The 23053-nt window shown below is 40.9% G+C and overlaps 1 protein-coding gene across 1 annotated transcript; it reads left to right on the top strand.

The window, feature by feature from the left end:
* Window positions 1-1323: 1323 nt before the first annotated feature.
* LOC149278464 (vesicle transport through interaction with t-SNAREs homolog 1B-like) lies at window positions 1324-10718 on the top strand. Its single transcript, XM_089501917.1, has 6 exons — window positions 1324-1420; window positions 2024-2082; window positions 3797-3991; window positions 4456-4629; window positions 5381-5442; window positions 10622-10718. Exons 1-6 carry the CDS (start codon window positions 1324-1326, stop codon window positions 10716-10718), a joined length of 684 nt encoding a protein of 227 aa, XP_089358043.1.
* The last annotated feature ends 12335 nt before the right edge of the window (window positions 10719-23053 follow it).

Here is a 23053-nt window from a genome sequence, read left to right as displayed (position 1 = left end):
CTCAGAAGTTTTTAGGGTCTGGAGAGACCCTCTTGGAAACCTGTTTATTTTTTAAAAAGGACACCGCCATCTTGGGAGAGGCAAAATCTCTTGCACCAGCGCTTGTGACTGTTCTCCGTAGCTGTCACAGTGGGTTCTCGGGGGGTCGCTGAATGCCTCGCTATCATTGATCGCCTCCTAAGCTCTCTTAAACCAGGCGTCCGCTGCCATACAGCTGATGCCTAAGGGAAGGGCCACATGCTGCCCCTGCAGTAATTTCAGTGTTGCTGAATGCCTCAACATTGAAGCATTACAGCAACACTGTTTAAACTTATTTAATGCCATGGCGTGGCAGAATAAGACAAAGATAAATCATGTCAGAACTTTTTCCATCTTTAATGTGACCTATAACGTGAACAATTCAATTGCGAAACAAACTGAAACCTTTGAGGGGGACATTTTTTGTAAAAAAAAAAAAACCTTACAATAATAAGATACAAAAAGATCAGGTCTGAGGTGACTGCTTTAATGTAATAATATTAATTGTGAATTTTAGCACACTTGTACTTTTTGAATGAATTATGCTCAGGTATGCTATTCTGGTGGTGTCACTGCTTACATCACCGGAAACACAGAGGAAGGAGGTAGAGACCAAGAGCTTTTATGAACCCTCTACTGCAGGCTGATCACATGTACTCACATCAGGAATAACAAACATTTAAAAACACAGTAAGAAAATCTGAACCACTGTCAAAAAGTAGAACAATACTCAACATTAATGATTCATGGAAAAATACTATACATTTAAACGAACCGTGCCTTATTATATTATACTCGATGTAGGGATTTAATATTGTAATAAACATATGATATATATATATATGCCAACGTGAAGTATCTATGATTGTTTAGATTACACAGAAAACGACACAAACCATTTAACATTATAATGTACTCCTTCGTGAGATTGTCTATACATTCTGTCTCTTTTCCCTCCTTTACCTAGCATAGCTTCAACGATCTACCGGGAACGGAGATCTGTCTCTTTAACGCTCAAAGGCCCCATAACGTATTTTGTCGTCTTAATGCGCCTGTTAAACTATACATTGAAATAATTGGAAAATAAAAGGGGCATATACATTCCACTATCATCTTACTATTTTTACTATAACATAAAACAACGGGGGCGGGGGGGAGTATTCATATATGTTGCTTGTGTTCCAAAGACAGCTAAGCTTTATTTTCTTCCACCCATAGTTACCGTAACCAGGAAGCGGATGGAAGGGAAGGCGGAAGTAAACCTGCAGTGTTGGTAGTCTGGATTGCACGGTCTGTTAATGAAAGATGTCATCTGAACGGTTTGAGAGGCTTCATGAGCTCTATAAAGAGTTTTATGGCAGCTTACAAAGAATAACGCAGATGTTGCAAAACAGTCGTGGAGGTAAATGCCCGGAAATGCTTGAGGCGAATATTTTCATTGTTTTTGGTCCAAAGCCGATTGTCGAAGAAACAAAATTTCCGCTATTACAAATGTATCTATTAGGTATTCTCACAAAGATTGAGTTTGAGATTTGTTTTGCCTCATCATGACTGTGGGGTTCATGCATGTAAACATGGCAATAAAGCCTTTATACAATTAAATGCCCGTTATTTATTATTACATTCGTGCTTGTGTCATTACAGAAAGGTAATTATGTAGATGTGTTTTATATAATGTTAATGACACAGGTCTTAGTTCATAATAAATTATAGGTATAAGAATACTTTTTTTTTTATTATTATTATTATACTAACACTCATGTTTCAAGAGTATGCCAATATATGTGTGTATATATATATATATATATATATATATACATATATATGTGTATATATATATATATATATATATATGTGTGTGTGTGTATGTATGTAAAGAGATGTATTAAGCCTTTATGCATTTCTCGGCATAACAGTTTAAATTCTCTGTTTAGTGTGTTACTGACTTAGCTTGACAGTAGTCTAGCATCTAGCTTTACTGGTCCTTGAACCCTTTTCTTTACAGAGGAGAAGAAAAAGCTCCTGCGAGAATTTGATGAAAAGCAACAGGAAGCAAATGAGATGGTAAATGCATAAAGTGTTTTTTTTAAAGCTTTTGTTTGATAGGAAAAGCATTAAAATGAGTTGTCATTTTTATACATAAACCTCAATACACTTGCTAATCACACAATACATAGACAAAACCGATATGTTCATAGTAATATGAATATAGCTATTAAGTGTCAGGAAAGCCTTTCTCTTGAATCTGTTTCATCCAACACCACTGATTCCACATCATCGGTCAGGAGATGTATTTGGCAGAACACTTCTGCACAGAACCTTGTGGATGGGGTTTGCAAGAGAACGCACGTAAAATGTAAAAAAAAAAAAAAAAAAAAATGGTTTTCATTTATTATGTTGGCTGGAGTGTCTCATCATATTTATTTACGCACTCAGAATATACATTAATTATGTAGCTTGTGTTTTGTAAATTATACCAGCAACATAATTTCTAATAACCAAAAGAAACCTACTCATCAGAAATCAGTAGGAGAACATTCATCACATGGAGAATTTCCAGACAGGAAAATACTAGCTTGTGTCAGGTTCTGTCACATTTTCTCCTAATTAAGGTAATGTTTTAAACTAAATATGCATCTCTAAAACAATAAAGCTGATTTACAAATTAAAAGTACAAACTGTAAGTGCCTTTAACCCATTCTGACTTCATGGCATACTGTTAGGTCCTCTAGAACATGCTCTAGATGACAAAAGAAGTAATAGCATGTCCTATAGTTAAGCCATTGCCCTGCTGGTACACTCGATGTCAGGGTGTCATTTGACAGCCTAAGGTCTCCCCCGTCAACAGGAGACAGCATCGCTAGCTTCCTGCTGTCTGTGTCAGTGTAACAATGTTAACAATAACCAAGTCCAGGCACAACCAGAAACAATATTACATGTAAAAAGGTTCCCAGAGCTTAGGTCCAGATCTTTCTTGATCCCCTGATAAGCTCCCCCCTGCAGGTCCAGATCCTTCTGGATCCCCTAATAAGCCCCCCCACACTTACTGCAATCAGCAATGCAGGACCATGGAGCCCTGCTTGCTGATAATAGTGTGATCAATGTGAAAGAGGGAGATAGTTTTTCTTTCTCTTCAAAAAATGCTTAAATAAAAAAAAGTAAAAAAAAGGTATTCAATGTAAAAAAAATAAAAAATAAAAAGACCATCAAGTACCAAGGGAGATCACTGAGATCTTTAAAAATAGAATCATAATATATGAAAAATTAAAATAAATGTAAAAATGTTCAAATACCTCATGCCCCTCCTACTTCAATCATACATTTAAACAAACAAAAAAAGAATCCAAAACCTTTTGCCCAAATCCAAAGTTGACCTTGCATCAGAGGTTATTTATCAGTTAGACAATCTAAATAACTTTTTTTTTTAACATTTAATAATATTAAATGACACACTATACAAAAAAACAATTTTTAATGTGTGTGGGTACACTAAACATGGGAAAGGGTGAACAAAGATATGTGAAAAATTGCAAAAAAGCGCCTGTGTCACAAATGGGTTAATATTAAATTATCTATGCTAAAAGTTGCGATGGCAACAGTTCATAATTAGTAACAAGTTCATCTTAATTTATGCTTAGGGCCGTATATATATTCTAGTTTAAAAGTTGTATGTTTTGAGTTGATCGTCAAATTTTGTATAACTGCAAATGTAATTGTTTAACATATTAATTATTTTTTTGAGTTTAAATGCACCTTCAAATGTTTCAATTTATTTTAGTTAGTGGAAATGGAAGAAGAATTAAAATATGCCCCACCATCTTTTCGGCACCAAATGACGAGCAAGTTGAGAACATATAAGAAAGACCTTGTGAAACTGCAGATGGAATCAAGAGCTACTAATCTTGAACTTGGTCCTTCAATAGCCTCTGGGGATTTCAAACAAGGATCTTACAACTTGGATAATCATGAGAATGTGAGCATTTTATAGAGTTTCTTATTGTGTTCTTAGCTTTCTGTGCAAAGTTGCAACTCAAGGTTGTCTTTATTTACTATGAGGGATAGGTTGTGTAGACTCTCAGTAGCACCTAAGAGATGTAGTATAGATTTGGGAAATCGTATGTGTACAGACATTTTAATTTTTTAGGTGTTACATTGTTGGTAATACATTTCTTTATATAGTTTTTTTATTTGTTGTTGTTTAAAAGAATATCTACATTGTGCAACACCAAATTACTCTAATAGTCCTTAGTTACTATACATGTATTTTTTGTACCTTTTATATACTAAACTAGCCACCGGGGACTTGCAAATATTTTTTTACTCTGCGATATTGTAGCTAATGCCTATACAAAAATACAAGCATGGAAAATAAGTTTGCCATTATATGTGCTACCATACTGTTGTATAGTCTTTCTCTATTTTCTTTTTTTAATACAGTCAACATTAAACACCCAAAGAGCTCTACTCATCCAAGGAACCCAGAGCTTAATCAGATCCTCAGACAGTATTGCTAGATCCCACCAGATAGCAGCAGAAACTGATGCCATTGGCTCTGATATAATCGAGGAACTTGGTGAACAGAGAGAACAACTGGAGCGGACCAAGGACCGTGTGAGTTACCAGATTGAAAGGCTATATTTGTTAACACAAACCTAAACTATGTGACACAGCCAGAGTGAACTTGAAGTAATAAAAGTAGAGACCAGTTGAGGTGCTTATGCAACCTCCTGGGGCTCTTATCTCTTCTATTACTTATTACCCGTAATTTAGCAGAGGTAATTATTAGACGTGTGCAAATGGACCAAAAACGATTTGAACACATTTTTCGTGGTTTTTGACCAACGCTTTTTCGAGCAACAAATGTTCCATCTCCATTCGGTTCAGCTGAAAATTCGAGAGCATTTTTAATTTGGGAACAAAATTGGTTGCCAGGTGCCCACACTTACACCCTCATTCTCTCTCACACTCTCTAAATATTTCCCTAACTTCTCTGCTGACCACTTCTATGTCTGCCAACCAATTCCGCATATTATTCTTTATTTTCTATCTTTCATCAATCAGGGGAGAGGATGTCGCCAAAAGTGCCACCATGAATGGAGAGCAATATGACACTGAGTCTGGTCCCATCCCCAATCCTCCAGTTAGGGGAGAGGACATATTGCCCTCATATTGCCTGGTCCTGAAGGGGTTAAACCTAGCTTAGCTAAACTGACTAGAATAGAACAAGGGAAATTCATGTGGCCAAAATGTTTTTCTGTTATGGACATAAATTTCATACTGTAAGTTGTGGCCATGTGGAAAAAAAAATATTTTGGAAACTTCCATGATGTCTGTTAAGCAAATTTTTTCTGTCTCTTTTCAGTTGGTAAACACAAATGAAAATTTGAGCAGAAGTCGGAGAATCCTCAGAGCAATGTCTCGCAAGTAAGTTGTGTTTTGCGTTATAATGCATACTACAATTTTAAGTGTTGCAGTGTTGTAATACTAGCACGTTTGAAAGTTTCAAGAAAATTTTGTTTTCCTGATCAAATCACAGGTTTTGTTGACATAGAACAAGAGGGAGAGCTGCCCTGGGTGGGTCCAGGCTTACCTTAGGGACCTATGACAGCTGGCTCATGAACAGCCACCATAGCTTGGACCTCTCTTGTTGACTCCCTTTTGCAGTATCACCTGGTGGTACTGAGCCCCAAGATATGATGTTATATCGTGGAGCCCAGCAGTAGATTGCCAGTGGAAAGGTCTATGTTAGTAGTTGAAGGGGACCTATATTTGCACTCCGATATTGGGCGAGCTCATGGTGGGAAACTTGCTAGGAGCCCCATTAAATAAAAAAGTGTGTCATATGAATGTAAGGTCAGAGTACGCACACTGAATCTTTTTAGGTGAGCATAATGGTAAACAGTAAGATCCAACTGAAAACGTTGAAACAGGGTTGGATGATTCCTATGTTATATCAGAATTAAAATTCTAATGCCCCATGCAGTCTCAGAGTACATAGCATAATATGATTGTATTAAACCTGATAAAACAATAAGATAAAGGCACTTATCTTTAAGTGAAACTATAGCTCCAGAGCTTTCCTAAAGGGAGCTAGGTGGTGAACTGGGCATCCCTGCTTAAGATCAGCCCTGCGTTTAACATCTCTAGTGTGGCAGGTTATACATTGCTCTGGCAGTGGGGATGTTACAAACTCTGTTTGTGTGTATCAGGGATTTTACCCTATTCTCTAATTCCCTAGCTCGTTCTGTCCCCTGGTTATTTTTACTTTAAATGTGCTCTCTTAATCACAGTAAAATGAATACTGGAAGCCCTGAAGACGAATAGTTAAAAGGGCTGCATGACTGGGGCAGTACAGCCTGACCAAGGCAGGGTTAAACTTTAAGCAGCAGGTGATAATCAGGATGGCAGGGGGTGAATGAAAGGTCACTGGTTTTTTTTGGTGTTGCTAAGGGTATAAATGGGCAGGACCTTAGTGGCTCAGCCTCTTTCTCTCACTAAACTGCCGAATTTGTGTCAGACGCGCCCGCCCGCCCTGTTACTTGGTGGGGGTTTTTGGGGGATCCTGTCACAGCTGTGTTCTGGCGGTGAAGGGGTGGATAAATAAAGGGGGGGTACTCGGGCCTGGTTAATATTTGGTTGCGTTGGTAATGGGGTCACTTCAACGGCTATCCAGCAGGTGTTGGTACTTAAGTGGTTTGTACAGGGGGCCCTCTGAGCTGGTGATCGGCGGCTAGGGGGTTAAAGGAACATGTGTTTTAGGGCTGGTTTGGCCGTGAGTGATAGGTTTGCCAGAGTCTTTCCCTCCATTTATGGTGTACGGTTATTTATCCACTTATGTTAACTTATTTCATAATTTATGTTAATAAAAGCTGTGGCCTTCTCAATCCAAATTAAATTGTCCTGTGTCGTTCTTTACTGTTAATAATGATAAGGGAAGGATACTTGGACTTGCCTAAGTCATGTCCATTATATATTAAGCAAGTACCTGTAGAAAATTGTAGCCTGTGATGTTAGTGCAGAATTATGTGCTGCAGTGCAGTTAGTAGTGTCATGCTAACTAGCTTCCTCAGGGCCTTATGGTTTTTATGAACCAAACTGACACATGTAATGAGAGACCATTAACTTTCTATGTATGCTAAATTGCAGTCACATAACTGCTATTTGAACCAATAAAATGTATAAGAACACAAAAACAACTATGAATAAGTTGCCAACCATCCATATATCCTATTTGCGCATAAAGTATCCACCCTCAAAAAGATACAAATTGTATAATAGCCCAGTGAAAATGTTATACAGTAATGTTCAGTTTTGTTGCTTGATGCCAGAAAAATGTAACCTAAAAAAAAAAATACAATGCACTGGTTATATTTAAATGTAGACGGATCAATTTCATCATAACCAAGTTAAATAATTATGCATTTTAAATATATGAAAAAATATCAAGTTTTGATTTAGTCAAATAACATTATACAAATTTGGTTAAAAAAATATGTTAAATATTGTATATCAAAATCCATATTTATTCCTATGGGGGATAGTGTCTATAACCCCTTAACGACCAATGACTGGCATGTCATGGCATTAGAAAGCTTACGGTTACACATTGTAAATCGCTTTCTTCGCTTTAACAGTTTTACTGTAATGCCTCGATGTCGAAGCATTCAGCAACACTGAGATTGGCATCATTAAGCCCAAGACTTAATGCCGCCTGGGGCAAAGTTTAAAATGCGGCCCCCCCTTGCCGGGGGGGGGTGGCATTTTAAACTTCGCCGATGCCATTATCTACCCTCCCCCCTTTGTACTTACCTTTAAACAGTCCTGCGGTGAGTCTCCCTGCTCTGCCGGCTTGTAATGCTGAGCGCCGGAAATTGACGTCACTTCCGGCGCTCAGCATTACAAGTCACCGAGACCGAGCTAGAGGGCTCGCAGAGGAGAGAGAGGGGCGCCGAGCGGGTAAGCGAAAACCACTCGGCGCCCCTCTCTCTCCTCCGCTTCAAAAAAAAAAAATAAAAAAAAAAAACGCTAGGGGACGCCTGTTTTAAAAGCGTTTAGGAGGTGATCAACGATGGATCGCGAGGCATTCAGCAACACGGGACACCCACCCCAGGACACACTGAATGCTCAGGAGAGCGGTCACAACCACCACTGCGAGAAATTTTGCCACTCGCAAGATGGCGGCCTGTCCTTTAAAAATTTTTTAAAAGTTTCCAAGCTGGTCTCTCCAGACCCTCCTAAGAGCTCTGGCTCCCCATGCAGGTTGAATACAGGTACTGCATTCAACCATGCAAGGCAGTGGAAGCTCAGCTTTCACAATGTGATTATTAAAATATTTTAAAGGATAATAAAACAAAATGGGGAAAAAAAATTAAAATAGCTAAACACATTTTTAAAGAAATGTGGTAACATTGAAAAATAATTATACAATGATGTCATCAGGGGAACCATCCAGTTCCAGCCAAATTTAAAAAAAAAGTCCAAAAATAATAATTATTTATTATGAGCAAGCGCTGGATCTGTCCCAAATAGGACATGGTGGCAGAAAAACCATATGTCAAAGCTCCAAGTTAAAAATTTCACACTTTCCAAATGTGGCGTTTTACCTCACAAACAACCCGACAAACCCATGCATGGTTGGTATCACTGTACTTGGGAGATGTTGCTGAACACATATTAGGGTGTTAGGCTGTGACATATACCAGGAGCTATAAATTCATACCTGAAGTATAATTTGTGTGGGGAAAAAAAAATACTACCACAAACTTCTCGTGCATGGAAAGGGTTAAGAAAAAATAGCATTTGAAATACCTTGGGGTGTCTAATTTTCAAAAAGATATGGTTTGAAGGGGTAAATTGCATTGGCCGGCTTCATAGATACCCATAATAGCATATGGGACAGAATTGGGAAAAAAATGGTTTTGAAATAGCAAAACGTTACTTGTACTTGCCCAGTAATTTGCAGAAAAAAAGCAAAAAAAAAAAAAATGAAAACTCGGGACAAATAGTAGAGTAAAAGATTTTTCAAAATTATTTTAATAGGAAAATAGATATCATGGCACTTTCTAAATGCTTTAATATGTATTCTTGCTCTGAAAAAGTAATCAATGAGCCTTTTTTGTGCTCTAACTTCCCTCAGCACTGATTGGCTGCTTGAAGATCTTCTGGGATGCTTGCTGAGCCAATGCTGGAGCTAAACGTTGCTTGAACCGATGAGTCTCTATTCCAGCTGCGACATTCAGATAGCAGGGTCAGACTCTGGCGTAAACAAAGGCATGGATCCATCGTTTCTTGTATCAGTGGTTCAGGCTGTTAGTGGTTGTGTAATGGTGTGGGGGACATTTTCTTGGCACACTTTGAGCCCCTTAGTACCAATGGAGCATCCTATAAACGAGACAGCCTACCCGCGTATTGTTGCTAATAATGTCCATCCCTTTATGACCACAGTGTACCCATCTTCTGATGGCTACCTCCAGCAGAATAATGCACCATGTCACAAAGCTCACATCATCTCAAACTGGTTTCTTGAACATGACTGTTCACTGTACTCCAATGGTCTCCATAGTCACCAGATCTCAATCCAATAGAGCACCTTTGGGATGTGGTGGTGGTGATTCACATCATGGATTTACAGCCAACAAATCTGCAGCAACTGCGTGATGCCATCATGTCCATTTGGCCCAAAATGTTTCCAGCACCTTGTAGAAAGTATGCCACAAAGAATGAAGGCAAAAGGGGGTCCAACACGGTAATAGAAAGGTGTACCTAATAAAGTGGCCAGTGAGTGTATAACAGTATGGCACCCACTACTAAATCTTACAGATGTTTCACCGTAAACTGCAGAAGTGATCATCTCCCACTGCAGCGTCTTTATCCTATTTATGGCCTTGTAAATAGCCTTGTGCTGGAGTGTCTCCAAGGTTACATTTACCAATTCACATACATATATACAAATATATATATATATATATATATATATATATATATATATATATATATATATATATATATATATATAAAAAATGAATGGTACCATGGAAATGCATTAAATCCAATCATGGATTAAGCATGCATATTAAGTATTTTACCAATTTATTTTGTTTGACTAGTTCAATTGTGTTTCTTTCCGAATGTTAGTTTTGCTACAGTTGGTTCATACAATTTGTGACTTGACTAGTGTATGCAGTATTTATATACCAGATGTCATGACCAAACCCAGATACCTTAGTGTAAATCATTCAATTTCCTATAAGCCCTCAGTGATGTCTGCTATTGAATAGCCTTTGTTAGTCAAATCAGATGTTACATGCGTCCTGGAATCCACTTGCTGTGTTTTAGCAGACTGTCACGATTTTATCAGAATAGGCGTGACAGTAATTCAAAACATATGACGTGACAGCAAGGTAGCATCCCTTGTATACTGTACACTATATAATAGAGTTAATTTTATAAATACTTTGTGTTAATAAGATGGTGGGAACAAAATATGAACAACAATTAGGATAATGTTGAAGATGACAGATGTGTCCATAATAATTCATTTGATATGTTAATTCTTTGAATATGAATCTGCTTAGCATTGATCTCTGTCTCTTTTTTTTTCTAGAATTGTGACAAACAAGCTCCTTATGTCAATCATCATCTTTCTAGAACTTGCCATTCTTGGTGGATTAGTATACTATAAATTCTTTCAAAAAAGATGACACATTATATATTCTAGTGGAGAACTATAGCTTCTGCAAAAGCTGACTTTTGGATTTTGAAGACTCTTTAATTCGGTGACTGTATAAAACAAGATAGAACCACATACAAGTAAAAAGATCTTGTTTCAATGCGGATTCATTAAAGAAGAATGGACTTTAAATCACTCTATTGTCACTCATAAACAATTGGTTATCGCAATCATATTTGTACACCAATAATGTATAAAGTCTGAAAACCTTCCCTTCTGTTTGCTATTTGTGTGCTTTCACTTGTAAACTAATAAGGGTCTTTGTTAGGAAAATCACATCATTTTTCATACTCAAGTTACCCCTATTTATTATTGCTATTTTATGCAATATATGCATGAACGTGTATCTGTCATTCATAGAAAACCAGACAAGATTATCTTTATGAAGGGTACACATGTTTTTGCATTACATTGGTTTAATGCTCTGTGTGTTTGGAATAACATCTATAAATACAGATTATAAACAAATTCTAATGCTTCTGTGTACACCATGTAATTTATTATTTTTTAGTGATATAATTTACACACATAAAAGAACTGCTGTTACGTTGCATGATACTTTAACCCCTTGGCAATTGAAGTCACAGGCTTCTCCCAAAATGCCTGGATAGCGAGGGATTCAGCAACACCGAAATCTGAAGCAGGTGCCAAGTCTGATCGCTACATGGAGCATCAACAGGCGCTACGTTAAATAGGTGATCGATTGGCTCCTAAGCTTCAACGGTGTTGCAACACCGAAAACCCACCCCAGGCCGCATTGTGACCACTCCGGAGAGTGGGGAAAGACTGTTTTAAACAACATGTTACTGCACTATGGAGGGGGGAGTCTTGACATTAAACCGATTAAGTGAAACAATGGCTTGTCACTCCCTGGTTGCATATCTTGGCTGTCTGCCAGACATAATCCCCTCAGCAAGTAATGAGACAATATACTTCTGGGGGTAGCTGAAAACATGGGGAGACAGGGAAAAAAGCTATGATATACAATAAATAATTGCAAAACATCATCTGTGTTGGCAAAGTACAAAACTAATCCCAAATCAGTATCAGCGCTCTACAGTCCTCAGAGCCTCTAATATTTAGGAAAAACTGACACCCTGTACCTACACACAGAAGTCAAGGCCAGGGCCCATAGCGGGTAGGGAGGAGGCTGGCTCTTAGTCCCCAGTGATGGAGAGTTCTGTCAGAGCCAGGTTAAATGATGTCCCAAGTAGGACATAGACACAGAAGTTCAAACTCCAGATAAATGCACAGCGTGGGAAATAACACAAACAAATTACTACAAAGTTTGACAAAGGCTGGTAGTAGAATTAGTGCATTTGAAACACCTTGCGGTGTCTAGTTTTCAAACATATAAGGCAGGGGCGCTAAACATGCGGCTCGAGGTGCGGCCCGCGTGAGATCGGCAGCCAGGATCACAAGTGCCCTGCTGCTTACTTGTGGGAGGGTCTATTCTCTGCTCCAGCTGCTTCCTCTGTGGGGTGAACGAAGGAGGCCACGCCCCCGGCTGAAGTCTGTGATCGGCATTGAGAGAGCTGTAGTGCAGGTAAGGGGGTGGGGGAGAGTGTGTGAATGAGTATGCCTGATTGAGGGAATGAATCTGTGAATGAATGAATTTATGTGTGTGTGATAGCATGGATGTGTAAGTGCTGGAACCTAGGCATGATGGGACTGTGATTGCTGTTAACAATCCCACTCCTATCATGCCAAGTCAGCCAGTATATGCTGAAACCTGGCTAGCTGCCCCCTTGTGTATTGATGCTGCGAGCAGTATGGAGTCTGCACTTACAGCCACCCTGTACCAGCATGTACTGGCTGACTTGGGATGATAGGAGTGTGATTGCTAACAGCAATCACAGTCCCATCATGCCTAGGTTCCAGCATTTACTGGTTGGCTGGGTATAAAAAGAGTGTGTTTGCTGTTAGCAATCACACTCCTATCATGCCAAGTCAGCCAGTACATGCTGAAACCTGGCTAGCTGTCCCCCTTGTGTATTGATGCTGCCAGCAGTATGGAGTTCTGCTTGGCTTTTGCAGTTGCATTTAGCTTGGACACACAAGCGAATCCTGAGCTGGGGCGAATCTCCTAAGTGACATCTCTAAGTGAGGAGTTACAAGCAAAGAAGGAGTTAAAAAGCAAGAAGGAGGGTAAAGTATACATCCTTGTGATTCCATATATTTATATATATATATATTGCACCTTACTGTCTGTTTTTGCCAGTTATTTGAGCTATCCCCATTGCCAAGATGTCCTCCATGTTTGACAATGCGGTCAGGTGTACATCTTGCTCAATGTATGCAATCCTTGATCAGTGCTTCGAGGGTGCATATTGCTGTGCGAGATGTGTGCGGGTTGCTCATTTGGAAGCACAAATCCTGAGTCTAGAGGAGCAACTGGCAACACTGAGATCTATTGACAACTTGGAGAGGAGTCTGTAGAGGTGGGGGAGGATAGCGGGATGGAGGTACAGGACAGTCAGGCAGCTAGCTGGGTTACAGTTAGAAGGCGGGGTAGGGGGAAAAGCGCCAGGGAGGCTAGTCCTGATCTAGCACACCCCAACAAGTTTGCCCGGTTGGCAGATGAGGGGGATGTTAGTTCAGAGTTAGCAGTACTGCAGCAAGTCACTGCCTCTGACCACCAGAGGGGTGTCTGCTCCAGTAAGGAGGGAAGGAGGAGCGCAGGGCAGGCCAGACAGGTGGTGGTAGTGGGGGACTCAATTATTAGGGGGACAGACAGGGCGATCTGTCACAAAGACCGGGATCGCCGAACAGTGTGTTGTCTGCCTGGCGCTCGCGTTCGGCACATCGCGGATCGGGTTGACAGATTACTGGGGGGGGCTGGAGAAGACCCAGCAGTCATGGTGCACATTGGCACCAATGACAAAGTGAGAGGTAGGCGGAGTGTCCTTAAAAATGATTTCAGGGACTTAGGTAGCAAGCTTAAGGCAAGGACCTCCAAGGTAGTATTTTCTGAAATATTACCTGTACCACGTGCCACACCAGAGAGGCAGCGGGAGATTAGGGAGCTAAACAAGTGGCTCAGAAGCTGGTGTAGGAAGGAGGGGTTTGGGTTCATGGAGAACTGGGCCGACTTCTCTGTCGGATACAGGCTCTACGGTAGGGACGGGCTGCACCTCAATGGGGAGGGTGCAGCTGTGCTCGGGGAGAAGATGGCCAGAAGGGTGGAGGAGTGTTTAAACTAGGTAAAGGGGGGGAGGGAAACCACAATATAGAAGGGGAAGATAGTGTAGATAGAAAGCTGGGGCTTATAAATGTACCTGGGGGTGGAGCGGAGGGAGGGGTTAGAATAGTCAATAGGGATAGGCTTCATAGGGAAAAAAACCATACACCTCTAAATTGTATGCTTACTAATGCCAGAAGTCTGACCAATAAAACTGACGAACTGGAGTTAATAATGTCTGAAGAAAACTATGACATAGTGGGTATAACAGAGACATGGTTGGATGATAGCTATGACTGGGCGGTTAACATACAGGGTTATAGTCTATTCAGGAAGGATGGAAAAAAACGAAAAGGGGGAGGAGTTTGCCTTTATGTAAAGTCCAGCCTAAAGGCCACACTGCGGGAGAATATATGTGAGGGAAATGATAATGTGGAGTCATTATGGGTAGAAATATATGGAAAGAAAAAAATAAAATACTGATCGGGGTTTGCTATAAGCCACCAAATATAATGGAAGCAGCAGAAGATGAATTATTAAAGCAAATAAACAAGGCAGCAAATCACAATGAGGTGGTTATTATGGGGGACTTTAACTATCCCGACATAAACTGGGAAACAGAGACCTGTGAATCTCATAAAGGAAACCGGTTTCTGACTATAAGTAAGGATAATTATCTGTCCCAAATGGTACAGGACCCGACCAGAGGGGGCGCCCTACTGGACTTAATATTAACCAACAGACCTGACAGAGTAACTAATGTGCAGGTCAGGGGGCATCTAGGAAATAGTGATCACAATATGATACATTATAACTTGTCCTTCAATAAGGGAACTCTTAGAGGAGCCACAAGAACCATGAACTTTAGGAAGGCAAAGTTTGATCAACTAAGAGAAGCCCTTAACACTGTAAATTGGGAAAATGTCCTCAAAAACAAGAGTACAGACACTCAATGGGAGATTTTTAAGGATATCTTAAATTCTCACTGTGAAAGGTACATACCGTATGGGAATAAAAGAGTCAGGAACAAGAGAAAACCAATGTGGATAAATAAAAATGTAAAGGGGGTAAGAAATGGCAAAAAGAGGCATTTAAGCTACTAAAACAGGAAGGCAGTGAGGAAGCACTAAAAAGCTATCGGGAAAAAAATAAAATATGTAAAAATCAGATAAAAGCAGCAAAAGTGGAGACAGAAAGACTCATTGCCAAAGAGAGTAAGACAAACCCCAAAATGTTCTTTAACTATATAAATAGTAAAAAGGTTAAAAATGAAAGCGTTGGCCCCTTAAAAAGTAATGAGGGAGAAGTTATAGACGGGGATCAGGAAAAAGCTAATCTATTAAATATATTCTTCTCTGCTGTATTCACAGAGGAAAATGAAATGCCAGGTAATATACAGCAGGATGAGATAACTGCCCCAGTACATGTCGCCTGTCTAACCCAGGAAGAAGTGCAGTACCGCCTAAAAAAAATCAAAATAGACAAATCACCAGGTCCAGATGGCATTCACCCCCGCGTTCTAAGGGAGTTAAGTAATGTAATAGACAGACCCCTATTTCTAATATTCAAGGACTCTATAGTGACAGGGTCTGTTCCCCAGGACTGGCGCATAGCAAATGTTGTGCCAATATTCAAAAAGGGGACAAAAAGTGACCCGGGGAATTATAGGCCTGTTAGTTTAACTTCTGTTGTGTGTAAACTGTTTGAGGGTTTCCTAAGAGATGCTATTTTGGAGTATCTCAATGAAAATAAGTGTATGACTCCATATCAGCATGGGTTTACAAGGGATCGGTCCTGTCAAACTAACCTGATCAGCTTTTATGAGGAGGTGAGCTCAAGACTGGATCGGGGTGAATCGCTGGATGTCGTATATCTGGTACATAAAATGAGAATGCTTGGGCTGGGGGAGAATGTGTGTATGTGGGTAAGTAACTGGCTCAGTGATAGGAAACAGAGGGTGGTTATTAATGGTACATACTCTGAGTGGGTTACTGTTGCTAGTGGGGTACCACAGGGGTCAGTTTTGGGTCCTATTCTTTTTAATATATTTATTAATGACCTTGTAGAGGGATTGTATAGTAAAGTATCAATCTTTGCAGACGATACTAAACTCTGTAACGTGGTTAACACAATAGAGGACAGTGCACGATTACAAATGGATCTGCATAGGTTGGAGGCTTGGGCTGGGATGTGGCAGATGAGGTTCAACACAGATAAATGTAAGGTTATGCACATGGGGAAGAAAAATCCAGGCTGGGAATATGTATTAAATGGGAAAACACTGGGGACGACTGACATGGAAAAGGACTTAGGAGTTTTAGTTAACAGTAAATTTACCTGTAGCGACCAGTGTCAGGCAGCTGCTGCTAAGGCAAATAAAATCATGGGGTGCATCAAAAGGGGCATAGATGCCCACGACAAGGAAATAATTCTACCACTGTACAAATCACTAGTCAGACCACACATGGAATACTGTGTACAGTACTGGGCACCAGTGTACAAGAAAGATATAGTGGAGCTGGAGAGGGTTCAAAGATGGGCAACCAGAGTAATAAGGGGAATGGGAGGACTACAGTACCCAGAAAGATTATCAGAATTAGGGTTATTTAGTTTGGAAAAAAGACGGCTTAGGGGGGATTTAATAACTATGTATAAATATATAAGGGGACAGTACAGAGATCACTCCCAGGACCTATTTATACCCAGGACTGTATCTATAACAAGGGGACATCCTCTACGGTTGGAGGAAAGAAGGTTTCTACACCAGCACAGACGGGGTTTCTTTACAGTAAGAGCGGTGAGATTATGGAACTCTCTGCCAGAGGAAGTGGTTATGGCAAACTCAATAAAAGAGTTCAAAAGGAGCCTGGACGTGTTTCTTGAAAGCAATAATATTACAAGTTATGGATATTAGATTAATAGGGACAGAACGTTGATCCAGGGAACTTGATGGACTTTGGTCTTTTTTCAACCTTATGAACTATGTTACTATGTTACTATGTTACTTACAGCCACCCTGTTCCAGCATGTACTGGCTGACTTGGGATGATAGGCGTGTGATTGCTAACAGCAATCTGCTAACAGCAATCACAGTCCCATCATGCCTAGGTTCCAGCATTTACTGGTTGCCTGGGTATAAAAAGAGTGTGTTTGCTGTTAGCAATCAGACTCCTATCATACCAAGTCATATTGTTGTGTTACTTTTAATAAAAGCGTGGTTACACACTAAAATTGGACAAAAAATACAATGCCCAGCCAACCAGTACATGCTGGAATCTGGGTATGCCTGAGATTGCTGTTGACAATCATAATATATAATTTTTTGTACAATTTTGGTGTGCAACTTACTTTTATTAAAAGTGTGTGTGGGGGGGGGGGTCATTTTCAGTTTCGGCTAAGTGAACCCTGAATTTTCGGTTTTGGTCCAGAATTTTCATTTTAGTGCATCGCTAAAATAAATAGAACTATTTTATTTTTACTTATACAGAATCCTGCATTTGTAGTCACAAAACTTTCTAGGCCCAGAAATCAGTGAGAGGAAAAGTAAAGGTTTTGTGTCATTTAATTTATTTTAATCTGCATATCTTATTAAAGGCCATATTTTCTCACACTGAAAAATGAGTGCGGCCCGCGCACGTATACAATTCTGATGAAGTGGCCCACTGCAGAAAAAACTTGGACCCCCCTGATATAAGGGTTGATGGGGATTAATTGTACTGACCGGCTTCAAAGATGTCCCAAGTAGGACATAGGGGCAGTATGACCAGATTTGGAAAAATGGTTTTGAAATAGCAATATGCTACTTGTTCTATTGCCCTATAACTTACAAAAAAAACAAAAAGTATACGATTTTTGAAATACAAGTCAGAAATAAGTTTTTTCCTAAATTTTTCACCATATGTTATACTTTTATAGTAAATTAGAAAGAAGAAATGCACAGCTAAGCTTCAGCGCTGCAGAAATGTTAAAACAGCCATTGTCATGAAGGGTATAACAACAAAAAAAAACTGTTCTGTCCTTAGACATGCTGCCTCTAACAGGCCGCAGATTGAAACGCTCCTAAAAGTGACGAAACGGGGCCCCTGACTCTTTTCTGAATGCCTCTATATCGATGCATTTCAGCAACACTATGCAACAGTACTTTTTTTTAACTGCATATAGCCTTTCAATATGTCGAATACGACTGCCCGTATGTATATTTTGGTGTTGCTGGATGCCTCAATGTCAAGGCATTGCAGCTACACCAGCTGAGCGAAGAAAACAATTGTTGATTGCTCTCTACCCTTGTGTAACCCCAAGCCAGGCACGTCAATTGTTGATAAGTGGATGCATTTCCGTTACGAAGTGTATGACTGTAAACAAGGCTAAGGGGTTAAATTAACCAATGAATCATAATTAAACAGAGACCTGTAGACAGGGCTGACGCCTGTGTGCAAGAACTTTTTGGTGCCCTCCAGGTGGTCAGGGCTGTATTGTTAACTCTTCCCCTTAAACATAATCCTTCTTACCACACCAATTTTCTATGGCAACCACTCCACCGCTTTGGGCCCCACAGACTTCACCAAGTAATATGTCACTCCCCACACAGCCACCTTTCCCCCAAACGGCTAATCAGTTTCAACTTTTGGTTTGAAACACCTTGTTAGTGCCATCATACAGGTTGTCAGTGTAATTTACCCCCAAACAGCATTACTCTGAATGTCGTGAAAACCAAGGATTTTAGGGCTTAATATCCATTATCATGGGGGCACTGCTACTGCTGTCTGCAGTCCACTAGTCTTTGCTCCCACCGAAGCGATCATGCAGGGTCAGCCCTACAATTACACGATCGCCACAGGCAGCTTACGGATAAGGCTGATAGTATCACACTGGGTTGCAGAGATCTGTTTTTTTTTATCTCATTTGCAATGGCTATGTATAGTTTCCTGCATTCATTCTTTGTGGCATACTTTCTACATGGTGCTGGAAACATTCCTCAGAAGATAGGTACACTGTGGTCACAGAGGGATGGACATGGTCAGCAACAATACTCAGGTAGGCTGTCACGTTTAAACAATGCTCAATTGGTACTAAGGGGCCAAAGTGTGCAAAAAAATGGCCCCCACAACATTACACCACCACCAGCAGCAGCCTGAACCGTTGATACAAGGCAGGAGGGATCCATGCTTTCATGTTGTTTATGCCAAAGTCTGACTCTGCCATCTGAATGTTGCAGCTGGAATCGAGACCCATCAGACTAGGCAACTTTCTTCCGGTCTTCCATTGTCCAATTTTAGTGAGCCTGTGCAAATTGTAGCCTCAGTTCCCTGTTCTTAGCTGACAGGAGTGGCACCCGGTGTGGTCTTCTGCTGCTGTAGCCCATCTGCTTCAAGGTTCCACATGTTGTGCGTTCAGAGATGGTATTCTGCATACCTTGGTGGCAACAAGTGGTTATTTAAGTTACTATTGCCTTTCTCTCATTTCGAACCAGTCTGCCCATTCTCCTCTTACATCAACAAGGCATTTTCATCCACACAACTGCCCCTCACTGGATATTTTCTCTTTTTCGGACCATTCTCTGTGAACCTAGAGATAGTTGTGCGTAAAAATTCCAGTAGAACAGCAGTTTCTGAAATACTCAAATCAGCCCGCCTGGCATCAACAACCATGCCATGTTCAAAGTCACTTAAATCCCCTTTCTTCCCCATTCTGATGCTCGAACTTCAGCAAGTTGTCTTGACCATATCTACATACCTAAATGCATTGAGTTGCTGCCATGTGATTGGCTGATTAGCTATTTGTGTTAATAAGCAATTGAACAGGTGTGTCTAATAAAGTGGTCAGAGAGAGTGTGTGTGTGTATATGTATATATATATTGTTGTTACGGAAAGACCTTTACCTTGGCTGGGTACACCTGCCAAACTGTGCTTCCTTCTTCCAACACCCCAGAGATAAACCCTTTTTGCCTCCGGGAAAACTGGTGGTATAGAGAGTAACGGGAATACTGCTGCACCGGAGCGGCAATGGCACTGTAGCTAGCCATAGTGTAGCATTTACAGGGCTTATACTGTTCTGAAAAGGACAGTGAGCTATTATAGCACTCCACCCCAAACATTAGACAGAACCAATGCTGAGGTGAGAACAAGAACACTTTATATACAGCACAGAATCAGATAACAGTGGGTTTTCAAAATAGTAAGCTCCCAGTAAGGGCCACACATCAACTCCAGTCTCATCTAATTAGTGGTCCAGTGCATTGATTTTTTTTAATTTTTTTTTTAAATAGGAGACTTTGTCTCACAGAGTGGGCCCCCCAGGACAGCCTGTAATTGTTGTACTGCCCCATAGGGCGGCCCAATCCATGAGTGAAAATGTGGATTGCATCATCAAACTGCTATACATTTTAAGGATGGAATGGTTTCAGATGATAGAAAAAGATTAAATAGGTGGGTAAGGGTCACAGAAGCCTCCGTGCCATGGGCTCCTGGAGGGGACTGAGTGCTAGCCTCCTTACTACAGACTATGGGCCCTGGTAAGGAGTGCCACGTTATCCAAATCATAAGAGACTCTAAAGACTGTGGAGCTCGAAAACAGATTTGGGGTTCCTGCATTTTGGGACTGTGACGGTTCCTAGAGTCACCCTACCCTACTCCAAATCACACCCTTAAGTAACGAGTATAATCAGGGCCGGCCCGACAATGGAGCCGAGTGGGGCAACTGCTCCAGGCGGCACTTTTGAAGTGCCGCCCAAGCCCCTTTTTTTTTTTTTTTTTTTTTTTTTTAAAAGCGAAAGAGAGAGAAAGGGGCGCCGAGTGGTTTTCGACTACCAAGCTGTCAGTACCCGTTCGGCGCCCCTCTCTCCTCTGCGGCGAGTCTTCCTGTTCGGTCTCGGTGCCGGCTTCGGCTTGTAATGCTGAGTGCCGGAAGATTTCCGGCGCTCAGCATTACAAGCCGGCACCGAGACCGAACAGGGAGACTCGCCGCAGGACTGCTGAAAGGTAAGTACAAGGGGGGGGGCAGGGACGGAGGGAGAGGAAGGGTAGATAAGGGGGGGGCGGCATTTTAAAATTCGCCCCAGGCGGCATTTTGCCTTAGGCCGGCCCTGAGTATAATTCTATACAAACCAATCAGGTTCAGTAAAAAGTCACACCAAGTAATGCAAACTTGTAATTTGGAGTGAAGTGTTAGCTTGACAAAGGCCCTGTTTGGCCGAAACGTTGCTTTTGTTTGCTCTCGCTTAATAAATTGTCCTAGAGACTGGAAGCTGTTTGGAGTGCTGGGATTCCTTTTCTTTGTTTGCTGTCCTTTTTTCCTGCTAGCACCCAGCTTCCTGGGAGTTGAGTGCAGAACCATTTTTTCTTTTTTATTTAGGACTGCCTGCTTTCTGGGTGTCTTCCCTTTCTGCCTGGAATCCCCCAACCCAGTTCTGACATTTTGATATGTTGAAAAATCTGCCCCTCATGTCCTACTTGCGAGATCTGCCACTGAATGCCTCACTATTGTTGATCGCCTCCTAACTTCTTTTAAAAAGATGGCCAGCTCCATGTTTAACCCTTTCATGACAAAGCCTGTTCATATATTGGCTCATGATGCAATGCATTCGTGACAAAGCTCGTACATGTATGGACTGCTTTTAAATACACGCAATTGCCACAATTATGGCGTTTTCGCTACGATCTGCAGATTTGCAGCATCCCCGGAAGCTTTACTAGTGAGGCTAGCCGTGGATATCGGGAGGAAAGCCCTTCCCCAAAAATGCATGCCGCTGAACTGATCAACAAAGATGGCAGCCGATGTCTAAAACAGAGCTTAGGAAGTGATCAGCAATAGATTCCTAAGCATAATCGGTGTTGTTGACATGCCTCTGTGCCTATTGCATGAAAAGAGTTCAAATATTGAGATTTTAAATGCCCACGGGGTGTGTAGTTTTTTTAAAAAAAATATCTGATTTGACAGGATAAATTAAATTTGCCAGCTTCAAAGATGTACCAAATATACGACTGACCAGATGCTGAAATTCCAAAAAATTCACATCTCAGAAAAGTGGCCCTTTTACCTCCCAAATAACCCAACAACCTCATGTATTGCTGTACTCAGGAGATGTTGTTGAACACATATTGGGGTGTATACGTAGAGGCGTGATGACGTGAGGTGACGCACATGTCTGAGTAGGCGGGGGAATCAGAGGTCTCGTTTGGCAGAGAGATGAAGTAAGCAATAGCTTACTTCATGGGGGCTGGATGAGGAGTTCTGCCTGTTATTGTGCTCAGCAAGGTGCGGGGGTGCCCTAGGATGCATGTGCGGTGTGGAAAGCACTACAACTATGTGAGGGGCTCCAAACAAACACTCAGATGTTTCTCTATTCACCGTACACAGATAGCAGTAGATGATGCGGAATAACAGTAGGAACCATTTCAATAAACCAGGACAATACGGAGCAACAGAAGTTTGTCAGATTTGATCGCCTCATTAGGCTTTAAGGTACTGTGACAGAACGACCCGTCATACAGGGCCCCAAGGTACTCAGAGATGGCTCCAGCCTGGCTGTCAAACAAAGATAGCACAGGCAGGAACTCTATTGTTTAATTAATCCCATCAATAGGATTGCTGCCAGGGGATTAAAGGTTGGATTTTCTACCTGTTTAACAATGTTAATTTATGTTAATGAAGTTCTGTGGATATATGAGTATGTTTTACAACAATAAACTGTCCATTCCTGCTGTACTCAATTCAAGGTAGTTGTGTCTACTTATTGGGTACACATAGCAGGGTTCCAAGGTGTGCATGCTGGCTGGTGCTGGAAGTGATTCCGGGGACAACAGGAGGATACCGGGTGATCTCTGGGAGTTACTACAGCTCTCTTGGTGAACTCGTTATAGGTACCATAAGGGGAGCACACGGGGGGGGGGTGTGCAGCATTCAGAGAGGGGACACTATATGTTGGAGGAGTATAGAAAGACTGCAGAGAGATTGGACTGCTCGATTGGACTAGACTGCACTCTGTAAAATTGGTTGTGCAAAAAAAAAAAAAAAAAAAAAAAAAGGAAAGGGGAAAGAGGAAGAAAAAAGCGTCATATAACATAACTACAGCCTAAAAGGATAGTGCTGTTTAATTATAGGTTGTATTTAGTAGACTTGGGCACCA

Source organism: Sceloporus occidentalis, unplaced genomic scaffold, assembly GCF_023333645.1.
Source record: "Sceloporus occidentalis isolate IW3139 unplaced genomic scaffold, rSceOcc1.0.p SCAF_188, whole genome shotgun sequence".
In the NCBI taxonomy this organism is placed as follows: domain Eukaryota; kingdom Metazoa; phylum Chordata; class Lepidosauria; order Squamata; family Phrynosomatidae; genus Sceloporus; species Sceloporus occidentalis.
This window is presented reverse-complemented; position numbering and strand designations above follow the sequence as displayed.